General features: G+C 40.3%; 1 protein-coding gene across 1 annotated transcript in view; it reads right to left on the bottom strand.

Annotated features, from left to right (window-relative positions):
- Positions 1 to 21,078, bottom strand: part of LOC105999676 (vacuolar protein sorting-associated protein 8 homolog) — a 49,257-nt gene that overhangs the window by 14,868 nt on the left and 13,311 nt on the right. The window contains exon 4 of the mRNA XM_013034760.1: positions 15,698 to 15,751. Coding sequence (XP_012890214.1) covers positions 15,698 to 15,751 — 54 coding nt within the window. The remainder of the gene's footprint in view (positions 1 to 15,697; positions 15,752 to 21,078) is intronic.

Raw genomic sequence — 21,078 nt, 5'->3', positions numbered from 1 at the left:
GGCAGCCCAGTGCTCAGCACCAGTCTCCATTATGAAATGTTGCCTGCCCGAACCTCATCTTAATGTGTCTATGCATGCAGAAAGCAGAGGAATGAAAGCTCAGGTATGGGCAAAAATGGCAAGGCTGGGGGTGGGCATGGGGTGCTGCAGAAGAGAGACAGGGTACGAGGTCCCTATCTAAGCAATAACAGGCATCTGTTTAACCGGTGTCCAGTACTGCTTGGCGCCCAGCTGCTATACATATTTCCTGCCCATCAAATGGATGAAGGGCAGAGAGGGCGAGTAAGCAGATTTTCTAATTCTTTTTGATTCTCTGGAGCCTCCATAAATCCTCTGCAATGCAGAAGAGCATGGGGCAGGCTTTGACAGACTTAGTTCAACCTGGATTCTTGATGAGTAGCTCTGGACAGGGAATTCAGCTTCTCTGTTTTGTTACCTGTAACACTCAACTTTGCAAAATTATTGTGAGGATTACAGATAATGGCTTGGAGCTTGCCTATTAGATGTCTAATAAATGATAGCAATTACTGTGACATGTGTGTGTTCATATACGCATTTTATTTTTTGTCGGTCATGGGGCTTGAACTCTGGGCCTGGGTGCTATCCCTTTCAGCTCAAGGCTAGTGCTCTACTGCTTGATCCACAGCTCCACTTCTGGCTTTTTGGCGGTTAATTGGAGGTAAGAGTCTCATGGATTTTGCTAGCTTCAAACTCAGATCTCAGCCTCATCTGTAACTAGGATTATAGACAGCAGCCACCATTGCCTGGTCTCATCCTGTCATACCTCCCTATATAACCCTAACAGGTCATGTCACTCTACAGGGGCTACGTTCCAGTTTATTACAGGACAACACCATGTAGGCCACATTATATCATGTGGGCACCTTGAGATAAGAGGCATTTGGGTCACGAGAGTTTAAGGAAAATTGTAATGTTTATTGAGGCTAATCATGGCTTTTATTGCACAACCAGAAGCAAATGAGGGCAACTAACTAGAAGCACTGTCAGAGACTCATGATAGCCTTGAAGGGAAAGGAGATTCAGTCTATAGAGGCTGTCTAGAACAACGGATTTGCCGTATCAGTGTCATACATAAAAGTGGGAGCAACAAAAATCTGAACACAGTCTCAATTTGGAAAATGCAATAAACATCCAATACCCTTTCCCGCATTCCTGGCCCTTCCAGTCCCTCGGCATAGAATGGACTAGAAATGATTTCCCAATTGCAAGAGACAGAACAATGATTTGATGCTGAGAGTAAATTTCTATCTTCTCATGTAATGAAGTCCAATGATAAGCGCTGAAAATTAAAACTGTAGATGAACATTAGAGGAAGACACAGTGACAGCCCTGGCAATGACCTGGTGATACTCAGCATTAAAGTAAATCCGGTGGAAAATTAAGTCCTGATGATCTACAAGAGTCCCAGGGAGAGGGACACGAGGTGAGTGCAAATGCGCCAGCACATTTCAAAGCTCAGTGACTCATAGAGGTGGTGGAAGTGAGAGCTGTAATTACATCCGCTGGAAGGAAGAAGACAAACCAGGGTTCCTAGGATCCAAACCTCCTAACCAGCATACTGAGCTTCTGGAAAGGCAAACAACCAGATTCACTGCCACCTGGAAGGCCGGGCATAACAGCACAATAATTCTGGGAATTTTGGATGTGACACCTCCCAAGGCACATATAGACATAGATGGTTTCTGAAGACTGGGCTCCACTTGTTCACTTCTTATTCTCTACCAAAAATAAGATCCTGAATTCCAGATCCTAACACTTCATTCCCTAATTGTCTTCCTATATGAACACACAAGCAAGTCAAGCCAGTTTGAGCCTCTTCCTTGGGATGCTCTGTATCCTTTGTCTACACAATCACCTGTCATTCCCCTATTCTAGGAGCCTTCCATGCAAATTGCTGCAATTCTTCGGAGTAGTACGAATGGACTGAGACCTCTTTCCCACTTGTCTCCTCCTGCCTGCCCTCAACTTCAGTTTCAAATCTGTTAATACTATAATCTATTACAGGGCTTCTATCCTAAGCTGTTGCAAACTAGACATAGTAACTATTTATAGCTTTTGCCTAAAATGAACCATGGCTTTGGAGATGAGAGCAAACCACAGCTGCTTCCCTCTGTGAGGAGGCGACACCCTTCCTAAAGGGCTCACCACACCACAACAGCCCCATCCTAATACCGCAGAAATCACCACAGGTTACAAGCAATAATGACTTAGGTTATGAAATAATAAACTAAGCAGACAAGTTTCCTAGCTGCCTGGAGAGACAAGGGAAATGAGCAGGAGTTCTGAATGCTGGTGACAGCGTGACCTTTCACAGCAGAAGTGGGAAAATGCTGGTTGAAACCCTCTGAAATGTGAAAAGGAGGAACAGCACCTCCCTCCACCAGCAACAGCTCATGTAGGACTGCTATTGCTAGTCACAAGGACTTTACATATACTATCTCAGCAGTTACTGAAAAACTCTGAGAGGTAGGTAGGTTGGTTTTTTTTTTTTTCAAATGAAGATATTTTTATTATCTTTTAAGAGTTGTAGAAAGGTTACCATTCAACTAATTAGTTTATCAGTACAGTACATCTTGACAGATGTCAATTACCATTTTCTCCCATCCCTCCCTCCCATCTAGCTTCTACTTTTCCCATAATTAACAGATTCATCAATCTATTGAGTACCTAATGTCTCCTGGTTTGGTTTGCAGAGGTGCCCTCAATGGGCCTTTTTTTTTCTTTTTTTAAATTATCTTTAAGTAGTTGTACAAAGATGTTCCCATTCTACAAATCAATCGGTAGGTAGGTAGGTTTGTGTGTGTGTGTGTGCGTGCATGCGTGCACTGTAGAAGGACGGGAAAATTCAGGACCTCATACTCACTCACTTGCTTACTTAGCTGGCACTCTACCACACTTCCAGCCTGGCTTTTTGCTGATTAATTGAAGATGGAGTCACTCAGACTTTTCTGCCTGGCTTGGCTTTGAACCACAGTTCTCAGATCTCATTCTCTTGAGCAGCTGGGATTACAAGATGGTATGTGCTACCATTAACTGCTACTCTGTAGTCAAAGAAACTGAGGGGCTGGGTTCAGTAATGCACCAAAGGTCATTCTGGTTGTTGGTGGAGCACAGATCTGAAGTGAGGCAGTCCAGTTCCAGATGTTTCTTTTGCTTGGCAGTCTTAGGATCAGTGTGGAGGAAGCCTGACACTTTTAAGGAACACAAAACATGGTGTCAAAGGGCTCACTGTGGTCAGAAAGCCTCAGCCATGGTCTTGTAAGAGTGCTGGCCTCTGGCCATCTTTGAGATTCTGCTTTCTTTCTTTTCAAGTTCATCCCAGCAGGGCTGCACAAAAGGATGAAGGAAGAGAGAAAAAGAGAATAGGGAGAAAAGGAGGGAAGGAGGAGGGAGAGAGGGAAAGAGACAGAAATAACTGGAGCTCTAGGGTTCTGGCCCTGGAGCCAACTAAAAACTAAGCAAAGCTCTATAGTGGCAGTGCGGGGCCTCCTCCCTGGCGCAGACTGTTTGCGTGCACACTGGGTGATCTTGAATGCCCTGTGCCATCAAAGATGAATTCTGAACGTGGCTCTGACGCTGCTCATTAGTGACACTAATTGTGCTTATACCCTCGATGCCAACCATCTTATGTAAAAATGGAGGAAATGTCTGCATACCATCTTCCAGGGCTCTTGTTAGAGAAGGGCATGGACTCAGTTTCCCTTTGCCCACTGGTTTCTGTCCTTATTTTAGCTACTTTAAAGCAAACAACATTATCCCAGGGAAGTCTAATTTATACATAAGGGAATGAAGTCTCAGATATTAAAACAGAGTTGTAAGAGACAGGATGGCTCCACCACCCACATTTGACAAACTCAGGTTCTGGGACTGTGTTGGCATGATGGGCTTCCCACAGGCAATTGCAGCTGCCTGCTCTGCTGGTGGCTGGGGCTGGTGCTGGACCTACCAAGGGCCTTCGCGGGCGGTGGGTGGAGCCACCCAGCAGGTCAGCACCATTAAACACTGCCATTACAGAGGGAACTAAGTGTACTTTTCATGCTTATCTGCTCATTTTGCACTCTCTCACACACAAAACCTCTCTAAATTGGTCTAAAGTGTCTAAAACCCATATGCCACACCTGCACACTCAGGACTACTCCTATCTAACCTGTTTTGAAAGGCAAAACCCTGGGGAAAAATCGGTGGTGGTAAAAGCTGATGATCTCATTATGCTTTTAATGAGTGAATTAAAAAAAAAAAGAAATGTATCCAGCAACTGCACAATGTAGTTTGAAGCTTCAGATACTTAAAGTAAATCTGTCTGTTACCTTGCCAGGGACTGGCTGTTATTAGGTAGGGAGGGGCATCTGAGCAAACCTACTTCTCTGTCATGGGAAGAGATTACAAGGTAATTGCTGCTGCACTTTGCCACCTTCTCTGGAATGATGTCAGGTCAGAAAGAGGAACCACTTTCCACAGAAATAAAAATGATGGCATTGGGCTAGGAGTGTGGTTCAGTGGTCAAGTGCTTGCCTCACATGCATGAAGCCCTGGGTTTGATTCCTCAGTACCACATAAACAGAAAAAGCTGAGTGGCGCTGTGGCTCAAGTGGTAAGAGTGCTAGCTTTGAGCAAAAGAAGCTCTGGGATAGTGCCCAGGCCCTGAGTTCAAGCCCCAGGATTAGCAAAAAACAAAACAAAACCCCAAACCCAAACAAGCAAATAAACAAACAAAACCCAAAAAGAAAATGATGGTAATGGGAGATGAGCCAGAGAGCACTGAGGTTGGGACCCCTGATCTTGCTCCTTTCCCAGTGCCTTGTCCTATGCAACACAGAGGACATATCTTTTGACATGATATATTCTGGCCGTTCCATAATTACTTTCTCTTTTTGTCAGGAGAGGAAGATCTAACAACAACAACAACAAATCCAGAGAGGGGCTGGGAATGGGGCTTAGTGGTAGAGTGCTTGCCTAGCCTGCGTGAAGCCCTGGCTTCTATTCCTCAGTACCACATAAACAGAAAAAGCTGAAAGTGGTGTTGTAGCTCAAATAGAGTGCTAGCCTTGAGCAAAAAGAAGCTCAGGGACAGTGCCCCTGAGTTCAAGCCCCAGGACTGGCAAAAAAAAAAAAAAATCCAGAGAGACTTATAAAACAGAGTCACATAGCTATGTTCTTATAGTGTGGTGGCTTCTTCGTATTGCTAGTCAGAAACCTCTCTACCCCACCATTTGTTTGGGCCAACTATTTGGACTTATTTAAAAAACACCAAAACAAGGCAAGCATTAATTTTGCCACCCTTTGATTATCTAACTAGTTCTTGCTACTTAAGAAGAAAGAAAAACAATTATCTTAAGGGAGGCTGCTGGGGAGCTACAATTATGACAAAGTGCTCTTCTAAGGGGCGTGGAACTTCAGGATTTTTCTCCAAGAATTTTGACTGTTGAAATAGGTTGGGTAGTGGTGTTCCTGCCACCCAACTTAAATAGACACCGACTTGATTATAAGAGGAATGAAAGCAGAATCAACTGGAAGAACAAGTTTAATCCTAAAATAGCAAACCCCAACATAAGTTAATGTAATTACAAACCAGAGGGAAAATTACTGATGCATGTGCTGACTGCAGTCATTTTAGGTAGTAATTTGCTGTCTGAAAGAGAAAACATTCACTTACTTCTCTCTGTAGGACTTGGTATTGGAAGAAGGGGAACAGGGAGTGAAGAAGATATAAATTGAAGCCAGGTGCAGGTGGCTCACACCTGTAATCCTAGCTACTCAGGAGGTTGAGATCCGAGAACTGTGGTTCGAAGCCAGCCTAGACAGGAAAGTCTGTGAGACTCTTATCTCAACTTAACCAGCAAAATGCCAGAAGTGGTCCATGGGGCCATGCCATAGAGCCTTGAGGGACAGTGCACAGCCCTTGACTTCAAGTTCTAGTACTGGCACCAAAGGAAAAATAAAAAAGCTTCAAAATATGAACTTAATTTGACAGTAACTGATAGTCTTCTAGAACAACACTTAAAACTCCCTAAAAGAAGACAAGAAATGCGGCTGCCCAACAAGGTAGCACTAAGAATGTTCAGCACACAATCAAAAGTTTGTAGATATATGGAGCAGGAAAACGTGGCTCACAGACAAGAAAAAACAAGATGACTGAAACAGAGACATATGTGTTGGCAGATAAACAAATTATTTAATAAATATGTGTCAAGATTAATGGGAAGATTGAAAGATATATTTCAGAAATATATCTGAAGATCTGTCCAACAACGAACAGGGAAATCAACACTGTGAGACAGAAATAAATAATGGGAGGATAGTAAATGAACTTATAGACTTGCCAAGGGTCCTGTAATTTTTGTTAGATAGTAAAATACAAACTTAGACTGTGTTAAAGGAAGGATGCATCCTACAATCTCAAAACCTACCGCTAAAAATACAAGTTAAAGATATGTAGCTATAAAGGCAATAAAAGAATAAAAATAAACATAAAAATGTTTAAAATCCAAAAATATTCAAAAACTTTAAAAATATTCAAATGAAGCCAAAGGCAATAAAGAAAAAAACTGCAAAATGCAGAAGCAAAACAGCACCAAAACAAAATCAACAGAAAGGAAAAATGACAGAACTAAATATAATCATTAAATTTAAGTTGACTGAACTTTTCATTTGATAGGTAAAGATTGTCAGATTAAATTAAAGAAGCAAAGCACAGTTAAAGGCTGTTTTCAAGAGATGAAATTACCTTTCTTTTTTTGTTCAGTAACAAGTTATATTCACTTAGACCATATGTTTAGTAATAAAAAAAATCCCAGTGGCTTTCCAAAGATGATCATCTTATGGGTTATGCTCTTTGTCTCAGAAAAGAATTAAATTAGAGGAAGTGGCACTGTGGCTCAAGTGGTAGAGCACTTGCCTTGAGCTGAAGAGCTCAGAGACAGAGCCCAGGGCCAGAGTTCAAGCCCCATGACGAACAACAATACAAAAAGAAAGAAAGAAAGAAAGAAAGAAAGAAAGAAAGAAAGAAAGAAAGAAAGAAAGAAAGAAAGAAAGAAAGAATTAAATTAGAAATCTATTACAGGAAAATACCTAGAGAAGCAATAAATACTTAGAAATTAAAACTGTAATTCTAAATAACCAGTAGGTGAAAGTAGAAATCACTAGGTGAATTAAAAACTATTTGAAGATAAATTATGACATAAATGTATTACATCAAACTTTGTGGGATGCAACTGCAGCAGTGCTTGGATGGTGGTTGAGAGCTTTACCTTCCCTTTTGTAGCTCAGTGCTGGTGGCTCATACCTGCAATCCTCAGGAGGCTGAGATCTCAGGATCATAGAAGCCAGCCTGGACAGAGAAGTCCACGAGACTCTTTTTTTTTTGCCAGTCATGGGGCCTGAACTCTGTCCCTCAGCTCTTCAGCTCAAGGCTAGCGCTCTACCACTGGAGGCACAGCACCACTTCCGGCTTTTTCTGTTTATGTGGTGCTGAGGAATCGAACCCAGGGCCTCATGCTTGCAAGGCATGCACTCTACCGCTGAGCTACCTTCCCAGCCCAGTCCACGAGACTCTTATCTTCAGTTAACCAGCAAAAAATCAGATCAGAAGTAGAGTTGTGGCTCAGATGGTAAAGCAACAGCCTTGAGAGAAAAAGCTAAGGGACAGAACCCACATCCTGTCAAGGTCCACTACTGGCACAGAAGAAGGAAGAGGAGAAGAAACAGGAGGAGGAGGAGGAGGACTGAACATCAGTGGTATAAGCTTCTACCATAAGAAGCTAGAAAAATAAAAGAAAGTTAAACTCTAAGCAGAAGGATGACTGAAAGAATCATATAGAAATTGTACAATTGAGTAGTTCATAATATCTGTAATGAAAAATTCACAGGGTGATCTTGAAAACAGATTCCATCACCACAGCAGATTTGTCCTATATGGATATAGAACTGGTTATGTTCAGGAAAAAGTAAGGTTCCTTTGGTTAAAGAAGGAAAGAAGAGATGAAGATGGAACACACATTGCTGATATATCCAAAGTTTTGTCAGCCAGGCTACTCAGGAGGTTGAGATCTAAGGATCAGTGTGGAACCAGCTCAGGCTGACAAATATGCAAGACTCATCTTTAATTAACCAGCAAAAAAGTGGACTGAAGGCATAGCTCAAGTAGTAAATTGCCAGCTATAAGCAAAAAAGGCTGAGATTGTGACTTAGTAGGCTGGCATGGTAGGTCTGTTAATTCTACCTTTTGGGAGGCTGGGGAAGGAGGATATAGGTATTAGAGGTGTGGCTCAAAAAGAGGAATGCCAGCCTTGAGTGAAAAAGCCAAGGGAGGGAATCGGTGTCCTGAGTTCAAGCTCCAATACCAGCATGTGCATGTGCACATGCAAGTACACAAACATACAACCCCCCCAAAACCAAAACCAACCACAACCCCCCTCCCAACCAAAACAATCAAGAAATAAACCCCCATAGGTTTAAGATTAACAGACCTCTTCTCAAAAACCCAACCAAACCAGAAAGCAATAACAAAAACACTATTTAGACTTCATTGTGTTAGCAACAGGGAGCCACTGCTATTTTCTAAGCACTAGAAGAGGTGGAGGATGGAAGAGCCCAGATGGCAGGGACAGGGAGTCAGTTAGGAGAGGTGGAACAGGTGGTCACGGAGGTGTTGACAGCACTTACTCAGTGCGGAGAAGGAGACGGTGGCGACTGAAAAAAAAATTCACAAAAGGGTCTCCATAGTAGCTTGGACTAGAAAATAATTTGTGCGAGTAAAGTGATAACAGGTTTTCAATAGGCAAACTTGTGCGGATAGATCAATATAGATTATGCAAGTTGAAGAGGAAAAAGAATGAAGAATAATACAGCCTTGGGGAAACCTGAGCATCGCCAGCATAACATATGACGAATGGGAGTCCCAGAGGAGGAGACTGAAAGGAGAAGGAAGTGGAGTAATGTCTGAAATGTTCCAAGAACAATCTGTCAATCACGAATCCTAGATCTAGTAAGCCTGTCTTCTAAAAGGAAGGGTGAAACAGACGTTCTTTCCTAGATAAGCGATAACAGAATCTGCTGCTAGCAGAACAGCCTAACAAAAGCCACAAATGGAAGTTTTTCATCAGCAGGAAAGCAAATTATTTCAGAGGCTAATTTAAATCCACATAAAAAAGATAAGGAGAACAGGACAAGGTAATTCTGTAATTGTGATATACTATATAAATGCCTGTTTTTCACTTTCCTTGTCATGATTGATTTAAGAAAGCAATTGTATGTAGCAGAACATTAGGCCTATCATAGATAGATGTGTCTATATTTTATATATGTCACATTTGCACAGAGGGAATGTATAGAATCAAAGCTTTATTGAGCTAATGAAGTGAAAGAAGATAGTAAAGTAATAATCACAATGAGTTGTTCGTCATAGCAATAATACCTCAAGAAGTGGGGAAAGGGAATAATGTTTCCATATTTAACTGGAATTTAGCTAGTGTAAATCAGAAGCTGAGCCAGGAATGGTGGCTTATCCTTTTAAGTCTAGAACCTGGAAACTAAGGTAGAAGGACTGAGAATTTGAGGCCAGCCTGTGCTACATAGTGAGGTTTAGGTCAGCTTGGAATACCTAGGAAGATCTTGCCATGAAACAATAAAACAAAAAACATGAGTCAGAGAAGCTAGATGCATAACATAAACCCTAGAGTACCATTAAAAAAAAACCCAAACAAGTAAAAAACCTCCTCAGAAAACATGAAAGACTTCACCAAAGAAGATATACAGATGGCAAATAAGCATATGAAAAGATGCTGAACATCATAAGCAATTAGGGAACTGCAAATTTTCAAAATGAAATACCACTACTCGGCTATTAGAAAGGCTGAACATAAATTCTGGTGAGGATGTGGGACAACATCTTTGGGTGAGGGGAGCGGGGAGAGCACAGTGGTTCACCTGCTTTGGAAGAGTTTGGCAATTAAAAAAATCCAATTGTTTGGATTTTTTCCTCCTTCACCAATGCCCTATGTGTCAAACACTTGGCTCCCTTTGTGAAATGTGCTGTGGCTTTTTAAGAGGTAGGGCCTAGCGGAAGGTTCTTAGGTCACTGGGAAGACGGGGCATCCTCTAAGAAAATGGTGAGACTGGGCTTTCAGGCCTGTTTCTTGGTTCCAGATGTAAGTGGCTCATTCCATCCTGTGCACTGGACAGAATGTGTTGCCCTTGGCAAGTGCTTAAAGCAATGGGGAAACTTGATTTGGACTGGAACCACCAGAACAAGGAGCCAAAATAACCTTTTCTTTATAAATTTATGATCTCTGGTGTTTTGTTATAGCGATAGAAACTGTCCAGTAATAACCTTAACTTCTAGGTACTGACTCAAATGATGTGAAAACGTATGTCCACATAAAAAACCTACACGTAGTGAGTTTTCTGAACAATTGATCATCTTGAAGCATCTAAGATGTCCTCCAATGGTTGAATGGACAGACAAACTGTTGTGGATTCAGACCAGGGAATGTTTCTCAATGATAAGAAATATTAGGCCACAAAAGCCACTGAAGAACCTTAAATGCTGATTGCTCAGTGACAGAACCCAACTGAAAAAGCAACATACTGTTCAGCCACATGACATCCTATAAAGACAAAATCAAGGGGATAGTAAAAATACTAGAAGTTGCCAAAAATTGGGTTAGAAGGTAGGTGGAGCAGTGATTGGGGGAGGGGCAGTAAAACTATTCTGCATTGCATGTTAATGGTTGATATATTTCATTAACACTTGTCAGACCCCACAAAGTATACAACACTAGTGTCAATCATATTTAGATGCTAATAAGTCTTCTATCAACTATAACAAATATACCACATTATAAAATACTCCAACCAAGATGATGGCACCATTTACATGGTGACTACATGGGTACCAGTTTTACCCACTAAACTATTAAGAATGTCTGGGGTTCCTTCCAAGAGCCCTCCTTATATCTGTATGCGGTTTTTCTTTTTTGTTGGGCATGGGGCTTGAACTCTGGGCCTGGGAGCTGTCCCCGAGCTCTTTAGCTCAAGGCTAGTGCTCTACTACTTGAGCCACAGAGCCACTTTTTTTTTCCTGGTAGCTAATTGGAGATAAGAGTCTCACAGACTTTCCTGCCCAGGCTGGCTCTGAACAGTGATCCTCAGATCTCAGCTTCCTGAGTAGCTAGGATAGGTGTGAACCACAGGCACCCAGCCCCTCCTTATATCTGAAACCAAGACTCCAGCTTCTCCCTGTCAGCATAAAACAGCACCTGGATCATGAACATTTTCAACCCAGCCTCTACAGAAACAAGTATCAAATTAGGTCTGCTGTATCCTTGTCTTCAGCACTGAAGTTACACTTGGATAGAAGTCCTATTAAGACAAATATTCTGAGGAAAAACCATGGACATCCATCAAGGGCTGTCATTTATGAGGACCTGAAGCTCTGCAGGAAAGAGCCAGAGATGAGGCATTAAAAAGCAAATACATCTTTATTAAGCCACCACCAAACGATGAGTAGAAATGTGGCACCCATTTCAGTCCTTTCTGTATTTCACATTTCTCTTGACTCTCCTGAAATGATCAGCCAGCTGTTCTTGGCACCAGCCAGCTGAGACACATAGCCAGCTTTTCTGTTGTTATGGTAACAGTAGCATGGCAAGGCTTTCCCCATAAAATGTGAAAATTCCCGCGATTCAATAAAAATCATGAGCAAGTGTAGTTGTCTACATTCCTGACTAGGAAACTGGACTCTAAAATCCTTACTTCACCACAATACTTGGAATAAGAAAAATTGGCTCCAAATTCTTATGGCATACTTGAATATTTGAGAAACCACAAACCACTTTGTCAAAGGCTTGGTTATAAAATCCACTAGATTTCAGTCACTACTGACTAGTAAAGGTGCCGAAAGCAAAACCTATACATTCTAGTAGCCTTTGTCCCTTCACAGCTTGCTAAGTATTTGCTGAATGGAATCACACAATTGTTGGACAGACTACACTTCCTTACTGCCCATGCTTTTTCCTGGCCAGGAGTTATTGTGAGGGGAACCCTGTCTGTGGACTTTCCAGAGGCCTCCACCAGTATGAGGAAGCCTCAGCCACAACCCTGGGCCCTCAGACTTCTACAGAGGAAGCTTATGTATAAGCATAGGTGTCTAATCAAACCTTACGACAAAGTTCTTCCTCTAGTGACTGTCAGTATAACAGGCCCACCTCTGCTACAAAGATTCTTTTTTTTTTTTGGGGGGGGGGCCCGGTCGTGGGGCCTGAGCACTGTCCGTCAGCTCTTCAGCTCAAGGCTAGCGCTCTACCACTTGAGCCACAGCACCACTTCCGGCTTTTTTCTTTTTGCTTATGTGGTGCTGAGGAATCGAACCCAGGGCCTCATGCATGCAAGACAAGCGCTCTACCACTGAGCCAACTTCCCAGCCCCAGCTGGATGTTTCTTAAGTGGTTTCATCAAGTGGTCCTTTAATCCATTCAGACTTCCAGTTTGGAGCTTTGCTATGGAGTTCACTGTAGTGGACTTTTGTATTAATTTTCATCTAAGGGATAGGCAAACTGCCTTTCTATGATTAAACACTGAAAAGAGAAGCATATGGATCTTCTTTGTTATTCAAGTTATCAATTAGAGCTATATATGAAATGCTTTATGTAAGTTTCACATATATATATATATACTTATATATATATACTATATATATATACTTATTCAATAAATATTTCTAGTTTAGGACAACTGGGAAAAATACCTAAAAGGCACAATGTTGCCAAATGATCCATGCAGTAGAATGTGCCATATATCAGACACATGGCAGCTGAACAGAACAGTGCTGTCTTGATGTGACTGTTACAGGTGATATGTGTCCTAAGAAGATAGCAGTGCCCTGGGCACTGCTCCTGTCTTCTGAGCATATGAGCCCAGTTTTTGGCAGGGTCATGCTGATAGCAGTCATTAAACACTTCCTTCAGTTATGAGTCAACAGTGCCTCACTGGTTACATCAAGAATACCAACTGATTTCTTGTGATTTTTTAATATGCTACTCTGGCAGTGGCTGTTCAACACACCCCACTGCTGCCTCCATCTGTTAGTGCAAGTTTGGGAAGATGGACTACAGCTTAAGTGCTAGGACTAGAACATGCACGTAGACATACATATACAAGCACAAGCTGATGCACAGCTGATCAGAGAAGCCCAACCAGGTGTTAAGGTTCCCACTGACCTCATGTAATTTCACTAAGACTGCTGATTTGGGGAGAACAGTAAGGCACTGGCTATGCTGAGGAGAGAAGCCTGGCCCAGCGACGTCTTATGAGTGAAGGATTTTAGGTAGAGACAACCTCAACACATCAAGGTAAATAGTTCAGGGTACTGTGAGCTCAAAGGATACCTAACAGACTTAGAGAAGTATTACAAAGATTTGAATTTATCTCTTCAATTTCCTCAAGAACCTTTTCTCTCGCTTAGACAACTGTCTAGTTGTTTTAACTGGCCTTCCTGCTTTCAGTGGGAACTCATCCTCAAGATAAGAAGCAGCCTCTGCAGACTGTGGGTTGTTGTGATAGCCAGAAAATTTCTCACTCCCATTTCCTCCAATGTGCTGTACTCACCCAGGTCCACCAGTAATACCCTTTTCTTTATTATCCAAGGTAAAAATAGCCTTTTCTTCCCTGTGAAGTCTTCCCTATCCTCTCCCCACCTCAGACTGGTTTAGGCACCTGTTATGATGAGTATGTTAAAGGAACTATAGACACAATAAACTGTGCTAAGTATGTATATTTAGTTTGGGCTTCACTGAACTTAGGAGTGGTTGGTGGTCCTAATTAAGAATATCCTATTTCAGTAGTAGCTAGCCAACATGAACTCCCAAAGGTAGCTACCAATAAGCCCAGCTTTTCAATTATTGACTAATACCTAAGACTTTGCAAATCAGCTAACAAGCATGGTGAATACTGGAAATGGATTCTCACTGACAAAATTAAAGGTATTAAAGATATACATTGGATAAAATAGATGAGACATAGTCTCACCTATTGCTTGGAGAAGGAGTAAGCATAACTTGACCACTTAGAATACCATTTGGAACTTGTGGCTAATCTTGTCTTAAAAGTTTTTGTTTGTGGATTATAAGAGGAACAGTTCTACTTTTAAAATGCTGCCCCATTTCTGACGGTGAATGACAGAGCTGAAGGATCACCAGGGTCAAAAAACAGGCTGTGGGTACCCACTTTTAAGTGAGCATTTGTGTGGAATTTGCTTTCACTGTAATTGGATAAAAAGGTAATAGAGGAGCAGTTAATCATTCCTCAAAGTTCTTTATTTTTGTTGGCATAAAGAGCACACAGGTTACACTAAATCACTCAAGTCATTTCAAAGCCAGGCTTCTTCTTGGTGGCGGTGGCATGTGTCAAACTGTGTAACTGTGATTTTACCTTTCCCATTGACTTCTGAAGTCACTGAGAACAAAGACTGGATTTTTCATCTCTAGACCAATGCTTAGCTTGGTATGTAGCATAAAGAAATATATAAACAGCATGAAAAATGGAAAGAACACATGATTAAGAGTTGTGAGACTGTTTTATTATCAGTCTCAACAACAATTTGAGTATTTATTATGTGTCACATGTAAGTGCTAAGCACTTAAAACAGTATTTCATTTAATCTTCAGGGCAATTCCAAGAGGGAAAATTGTTATTTTATTGAGGAGGAAAGAGAGAGCCTTGTTTATTCAGGATCATTCAGACACTGGTAGAAAAGTAAATCTTTGAACCCAAAGTGTGGTTGTATCTAAGCACATGTTTTTAATCTCTATTTTAGAAGTGTGTCCCATGGCTAATTTTGGAGAACTTGTACAAAACACAATTGCCATCTGTCTTCTACTATCATTCTTGTATGTATGCCGAGACTAAAATGGTTTAGCATCTACTATGGTTTGAATGCAATCAAGGCTTGGTCCCAGATGGCACTACTAGGAGGTGTCAAGGACCTCTGGAGTTGAGGTCTAATGGGGCACCCTTGAAAGGGATTGTGGGACCCTGGTCTCATTCACTCTGGCTCCTGGCTTATGATGTGGATTCCTGACCTCAATATGTGCTCCTGCCATGAATGTGCTACTCTTGTCAGAGGCCCAAACCTAGGGGTTGCTGGGTCTTGGACTTGAGCCTACAAAACTGTGAGCTGAATAAGCCTTCCTTTCTTCCTAAGTAGCCTGTCTTAGGTATTTTGTTGTAGTAGGTGAACTCATAGCCAGTCTGAGCTTTATAGATAGGAAGTAAAATGGCACCGATGATAGGCTGTGGTATGTGAAGAAATGTTAATGTTGCTGGCCAGCTTGTTTTAGGCATAATTATCTAAAGAGAAATCATGTCAAGAGAGACTAACTTTCTCCTTGGAATATCTTTTATGTGCTGCCACATAATGATACCATGATGCCATGCCTGGTATAGATGATAGTAATTCTGGAATACTGACAATACTTGGTTGCTAAGAGACTGAGGCTGGGTCCTAACCTAAACTGGCATTTCTGGAAAAGTCAGCGTTCTTGCAATTTATCATTAAAGTATCCAATCAGAAAAAGACCTTGAAAGCATTAAGATGCTTAAACATCAATGTCATTTTGAGAAGGATATTCAACAGAGGAGAATAAATATACAGAAGGAATTATTATTGGTTTAAAAATTTTACCTTCTTAACAGGAGGGTCCCCTTTGGACTGATGATATGATGGAGACACCTTCACCTGGAAAAACACAGCAAACATTTCAATGCCTTATTAGTTACAGCCTACCTATATTTGACCCACATTCAAAATAATTCAACTCAAATTGTTGTAACTGATATTGTAACTTACATATTCAACTGAAAATATATAGTGAAGACAGATATTTTCACAGTACTAATGAAAAGGTTTTATTTTAGGTTCCCTTGAAATTTTTCTGGAGATCAAAAAGCCAGTAATTACCTAAGATAAAAGTATGATTAGGTAGGAAAAGTGGAACAGATGGTCCAACCTGGTTTTAAGAAAATGGTGAGATATTAAATAGAGTTAGAGCCTGGTGATAATGTTAGTCAACTGAAGTAGTAATCTATGGTTAGCATTTCTTACAGTGGACTGTAAGCAAAGAACTCTCTATTTTTCCTGGTTCTGTGGCTTGATCTCGAGCCTCACACTCTTAATTAGCCTTTTTGCTTAAAGCCGGCACTCTACCATTTGAGCCATACCTCTCACTTCTGGCTTTTTGATGATTAATTAGACGTAAGACTCTGGGCCCAGGCTAGCTTCAAACCTCAGTCCCCAGATTTCAGCCTCCTGAGTAGTTAGGATTACAGGCATGAGCTATCATTACCAAGCTAGGAAAAAATTTTTAATACAATAATGTGGGTGAATCTCAAGTACTAATATTGAGTAGAGGAAGTCAGATTTTAAAAAAAGGTATTTTATACTTTCATTTACCTAAAATCCTAGAAAATGCAAATGCAAGTGGTTGTCAGGAAATTGAATACATTTTTAGTGGTGATAGGCCATTATTTGACTGAGGCTATGGATACATGGACGTATATATTCATTAAATTTGTACATTTAAAAAAGTATAGTTTGGGGCTGGGAAGGTGGCTCAGTGGTAGAGCGCTTGCCTTGCATGCTAGAGGCCCTGGGTTCGATTCCTCAGCACCACATAAGCAAAACAAAAAAAAGCCGGAAGTGGCGCTGTGACTCAAGTGGTAGAGTGCTAGCCTTGAGCTGAAGAGCTGAGGGACAGTGCCCAGGCCCAGAGTTCAGGCCCCACGACCGGACCCAAAACAAAACAAAACAAAACAAACAAACAAACAAAAGTATAGTTTGTATCAATTATATCCAAAAAGATTTAAAGAAATTTATATGATATTGCTAAAATATTTGTTAGAAAGGAATTTATACCTTTAGATACTATACTGGAAAATAAATTAAAAGAAAGAACCTATACTTCCAATTTAAGAAACTAGAAGGTCAAAATAAAACTAGGCTAACTAGATGGAATGAAGTAATAAAGGGCAGAAATCAATGAAATAGAAATAAAATGAAGCAACAGAGAAACTACCAAAGCCAAATATTGATTCTTTTTAAAGATCAGCAAAAAGATAATGAAATGAATGAATGAACATTATTTCTTAAAAACAAAACAGAATTTATGAAAATGGACCCAAGGTGAAACAGAAAATAATGAATAACCTTGAATCTACTAGAGATTGAATTTCCTATAAAATAACTTTCCATAATAAAAATTTCAAGTCTATGTTTCTGCAGTGAATTCTAGCACATATTAAGTACACAGACTAAGAAATCAGAATACTCACTTTTTATTAATTTACAAAGAAAAACATAATTATTACTATAAATAATTCAGTACTAGTAAATGCTATGTCTAAAATTGTGGAGAAGAGGGGTTAAGTACCAGGTGAGGAACTGCACTCAAGATCTCAGGACTCTCCTATCTCTTACCAATCTAATTGCAAAAGTCTGCAGTATAGATGATGAAGATGTTTCCTATTACTGTCCTATCATCATGCAAGGAGGATCACATTGCAGGCTTATTTTTGTGCTGTTCCCCTTTGACTGTAAGAATAACTTCAGAAAGCACACCTCTGCTTAAGGATCAAAACTGCTGGCTGTCCAAGACTGCCCTTTCAGATTTAGCAGGTCTGCAAAAATTACACCTGACAGTCCTTGCTGTAACATACCATAACATTAATACTCTGGAAATCACTCCAGATGTATGATGTAGACTGCAAAAAGGAATCCAATTTTAACTCCTGCTATGCTCTTTTGAAAAGAGAGGAAACAGATTTTCAAAGCAAAGTAGGTTATTTAAGCTTAAAAAATGACCTCATGAAAGCATCTGCAGACTTTTTAAAACAAGCCAAGAACTCGATGTGGTGGTGGACAATTTATCTGAGAAAGCTGTTCTCTGGAGATTAAGTCAGAGAGTGTTTGATGTGGCAGGAGAAATGGCTCAGCAGTGCTCATGAAAGGTCTTATTTTTCATTTAACAGGATTCCTCCTGGAAATGCCTCAGGCAGTGCAGCTTAAAAGAACTTAAAATCCAGGTGGGCCAACACCAGATCTGGGGATATGGAGAATATACTAAGCTATGGCCTTAATAATGCTGATCTTTTGTGATCGTGGTTAATAAAATGATTCCTGAGTTAAGCAATCTGAGCTGAAGTTTAGAAACAATAGGGATACCTTCCTTATCACTTAGCTTTTTGAAAAACAAGCCATAATTTTTCTGATTACAAAAGGAATACATGTACACTTGTGGAAGTTGAGAAAATATGAGAGCAAAAGAAACAAATAAAACTGCAAGCCAACAACACTGTGGGTAACTACATTAACATTTGGATTCACACATTTTTGTGATCTTTTAATGTTACACAATGTTAATATTCATTTCACCATATCATTGTTTTTCTAAAGTGTGGTTTTCCTGGCTACAAAGCAGTTCATTTAGTGTGGCTACTGTGGGCTCTTAGGACATTTTGATTGTTTTCAAATTTTTCTCTTTTGTCCAAGACTAGGACTCGAACTCAGTATCTGACCCTTATCTCTCATTGGCAGGAATCCTATCACATGAGCCATGCCTCCAACCAGTTTTCAAATTTTTTTTTTTTAATTTTTGCTTATGTGGTGCTGGGGAATGCAAGGCAAGTGCTCTACCACTGAGCCACCTTCCCAGCCCAGTTTTCAAATTTTTAATGATAAAGAATGTTGATACAGAGATTAGCATGGCCCCTGAGCAAGGATGACATGCAAATTCGTGAAGCGTTCCTTATTTTTTCCAAAAATTCATATGGAACAATAAAAGACCCCGAACAGCAAAAAACGATCCTTAACAGAAAGAACAGTGCTGGAGGAATATCAATACCAAATTTCAAACTCTACCACAAAGCCATAGTAATCAAAACAGCTTGGTACTGGCACAAGAACAGACCTCTGGACTAATGGAATAGAATTGGAAAACCCAGAAATGGACCCACAGACCTATAGCCATCTAATCTTTGATAAGGGAGCTAAAAAAATAGAATGGAAGAAAGATAGCCTCTTCAGTAAATGGTGCTGGCAAAATTGGTTAATCACTTATAGAAAACTAAAGCTAGATCCTTATCAATCACCCTGCATCAGAATCAACTCCAAATGGATCAAAGACCTTGGAGTCAAAGCAGACATTCTGAAAACATTACAGGATGGAATAGGCGAAACCCCAGGGCTCTTTGGCACAGGCTGAAATTTTCTTAAAAGAGACCCAGAAACACAACAAATCAAAGAAAGGTTGGACAAATGGGATTGCATAAAGTTGCAGAGCTTCTGCATGGTAAAGGACATAGCTCGCAAGATCAATAGAAAGCCCACGGATTGGGAGAAGACCTTCACTAGCCATACATCGGACAAGGGTCTCATATCTAAAATATACCTGGAACTCAAAAAATTAAATCCCCCAATAACAAATCCTCAAAGAAACAACTGCCCAATAAATAAGTGGGCTAAAGATTTAAAGAGAAACTTCTCTGAAGAGGAGAGAAGGATGGCCAATAGACACATGAAGAAATGCTCAACCTCCCTAACCATAAAAGAAATGCAAATCAAAACAACATTGAGATACCACCTCACTCCAGTTAGAATGGCTAGAATCAAGAACTCTAATAACAACAGATGCTAGAGGGGATGTGGACAGAAGGGAACCTTACTGCACTGTTGGTGGGAGTGTAAACTTGTTCAACCACTTTGGAAAGCAGTATAGAGGTTCCTCTAAAGACTCCACATAGATCTCCCTATGACCCAGCAATATCACTTTTGGGCATTTACCCAAATGTTCACAAACAAGACCACACTAAAGCTACCAGCACAACTATGTTTACTGCAGCATTATTTACTAAAGCTAAGATATGGAACCAACCCATATGCCCTCAGTAGATGAATGGATCACGAAAATGTGATAGATATACACAATGGAATTCTATGCCTCCATCAGAAAGAATGACATTGCCCCATTTGTTAGGAAATGGAAAGACTTGGAAAAAATTATATTTAGTGAAATAAGCTAGGCCCAAGGAAACATAGGTCCCATGGTTTCTCTTATTTGCAATAACTAGTATATGTCTGAGACAAGCAGAAATGGTCAGATAAGTTGATGTTAAGTGAAATGAACCCCAAGATAAGGACTCAAATGTTTTTTCTTTCTTGTGATTGTTTCTAACATATTTATAAGATATTTCTTTGTTGGTTTGTATGTCTCTCCCCCAAGGTATAACCCCTGTTTTCACTGTTTTTGATGTTGGTATAATTTGTGGAGGGGAAGGGAAAAAAGCAATTGTTTAAATAGGGATACAGGTGGACCCATTGCAACAATGAGATGTACAAGATGTTATGTCGAAAAACGAACTTTACAACTTTAGTGCAGGGTAGGGAGGGAGATGGGAAGGGATGGTAAGGGGAAACAAAGAAGGAGGCAACAATGCTTGATAAGAAATGTACTCATTACCTTGCCTATGTAATTGTAACCCCTCTGTATGGTATTTTCACAATAAAAAATGTTGTCATAGGTATCCAAATAAACACTTGACAAAGCAAACTTCCACCGGACAGATTTGTCTAAGTTCCTGTTTTGTAGAAACATTAAAAAATATTTACTGCCAAATTTTCTCCTGATAAGAGTCTACAAGCCTTTTTCCTATAATTCCAAAACCAATTTTTTTAAAAAAAGCTCTGAAACCAAAAGGATTGCTTTAACACAATTTTTGGCACCTAAACTCATTAGGCAGCAAAGTCTGCCCTGTGCGGAAGTGAGGCTATGGATAGTCTTTCTTACCTCACACAAACATTAGATTATGTGATACTGTCCCAGTCCAACTGGAACTGTCACATGACATATTCATCACGTTACTTTTATTTTCACATTTTAAAATGTCATTTATTGTCTTCTGGAGTCCATTTTCTTAAAACAAAAAGTCAGCCATCACTGTTTCTCTTGTCTTTCCTTGGCTCCTTTAAGACCTTCTCTTCTATCTTTGGTGTTAACAGCTGGACTGTGATGA

The sequence above is a fragment of the Dipodomys ordii genome, unplaced genomic scaffold (assembly GCF_000151885.1).
Source record: "Dipodomys ordii isolate 6190 unplaced genomic scaffold, Dord_2.0 Scaffold196, whole genome shotgun sequence".
NCBI lineage: Eukaryota > Metazoa > Chordata > Mammalia > Rodentia > Heteromyidae > Dipodomys > Dipodomys ordii.
The sequence above is the reverse complement of the archived record's forward strand: the minus strand, read 5'-3'. Positions and strand labels throughout refer to the sequence as shown.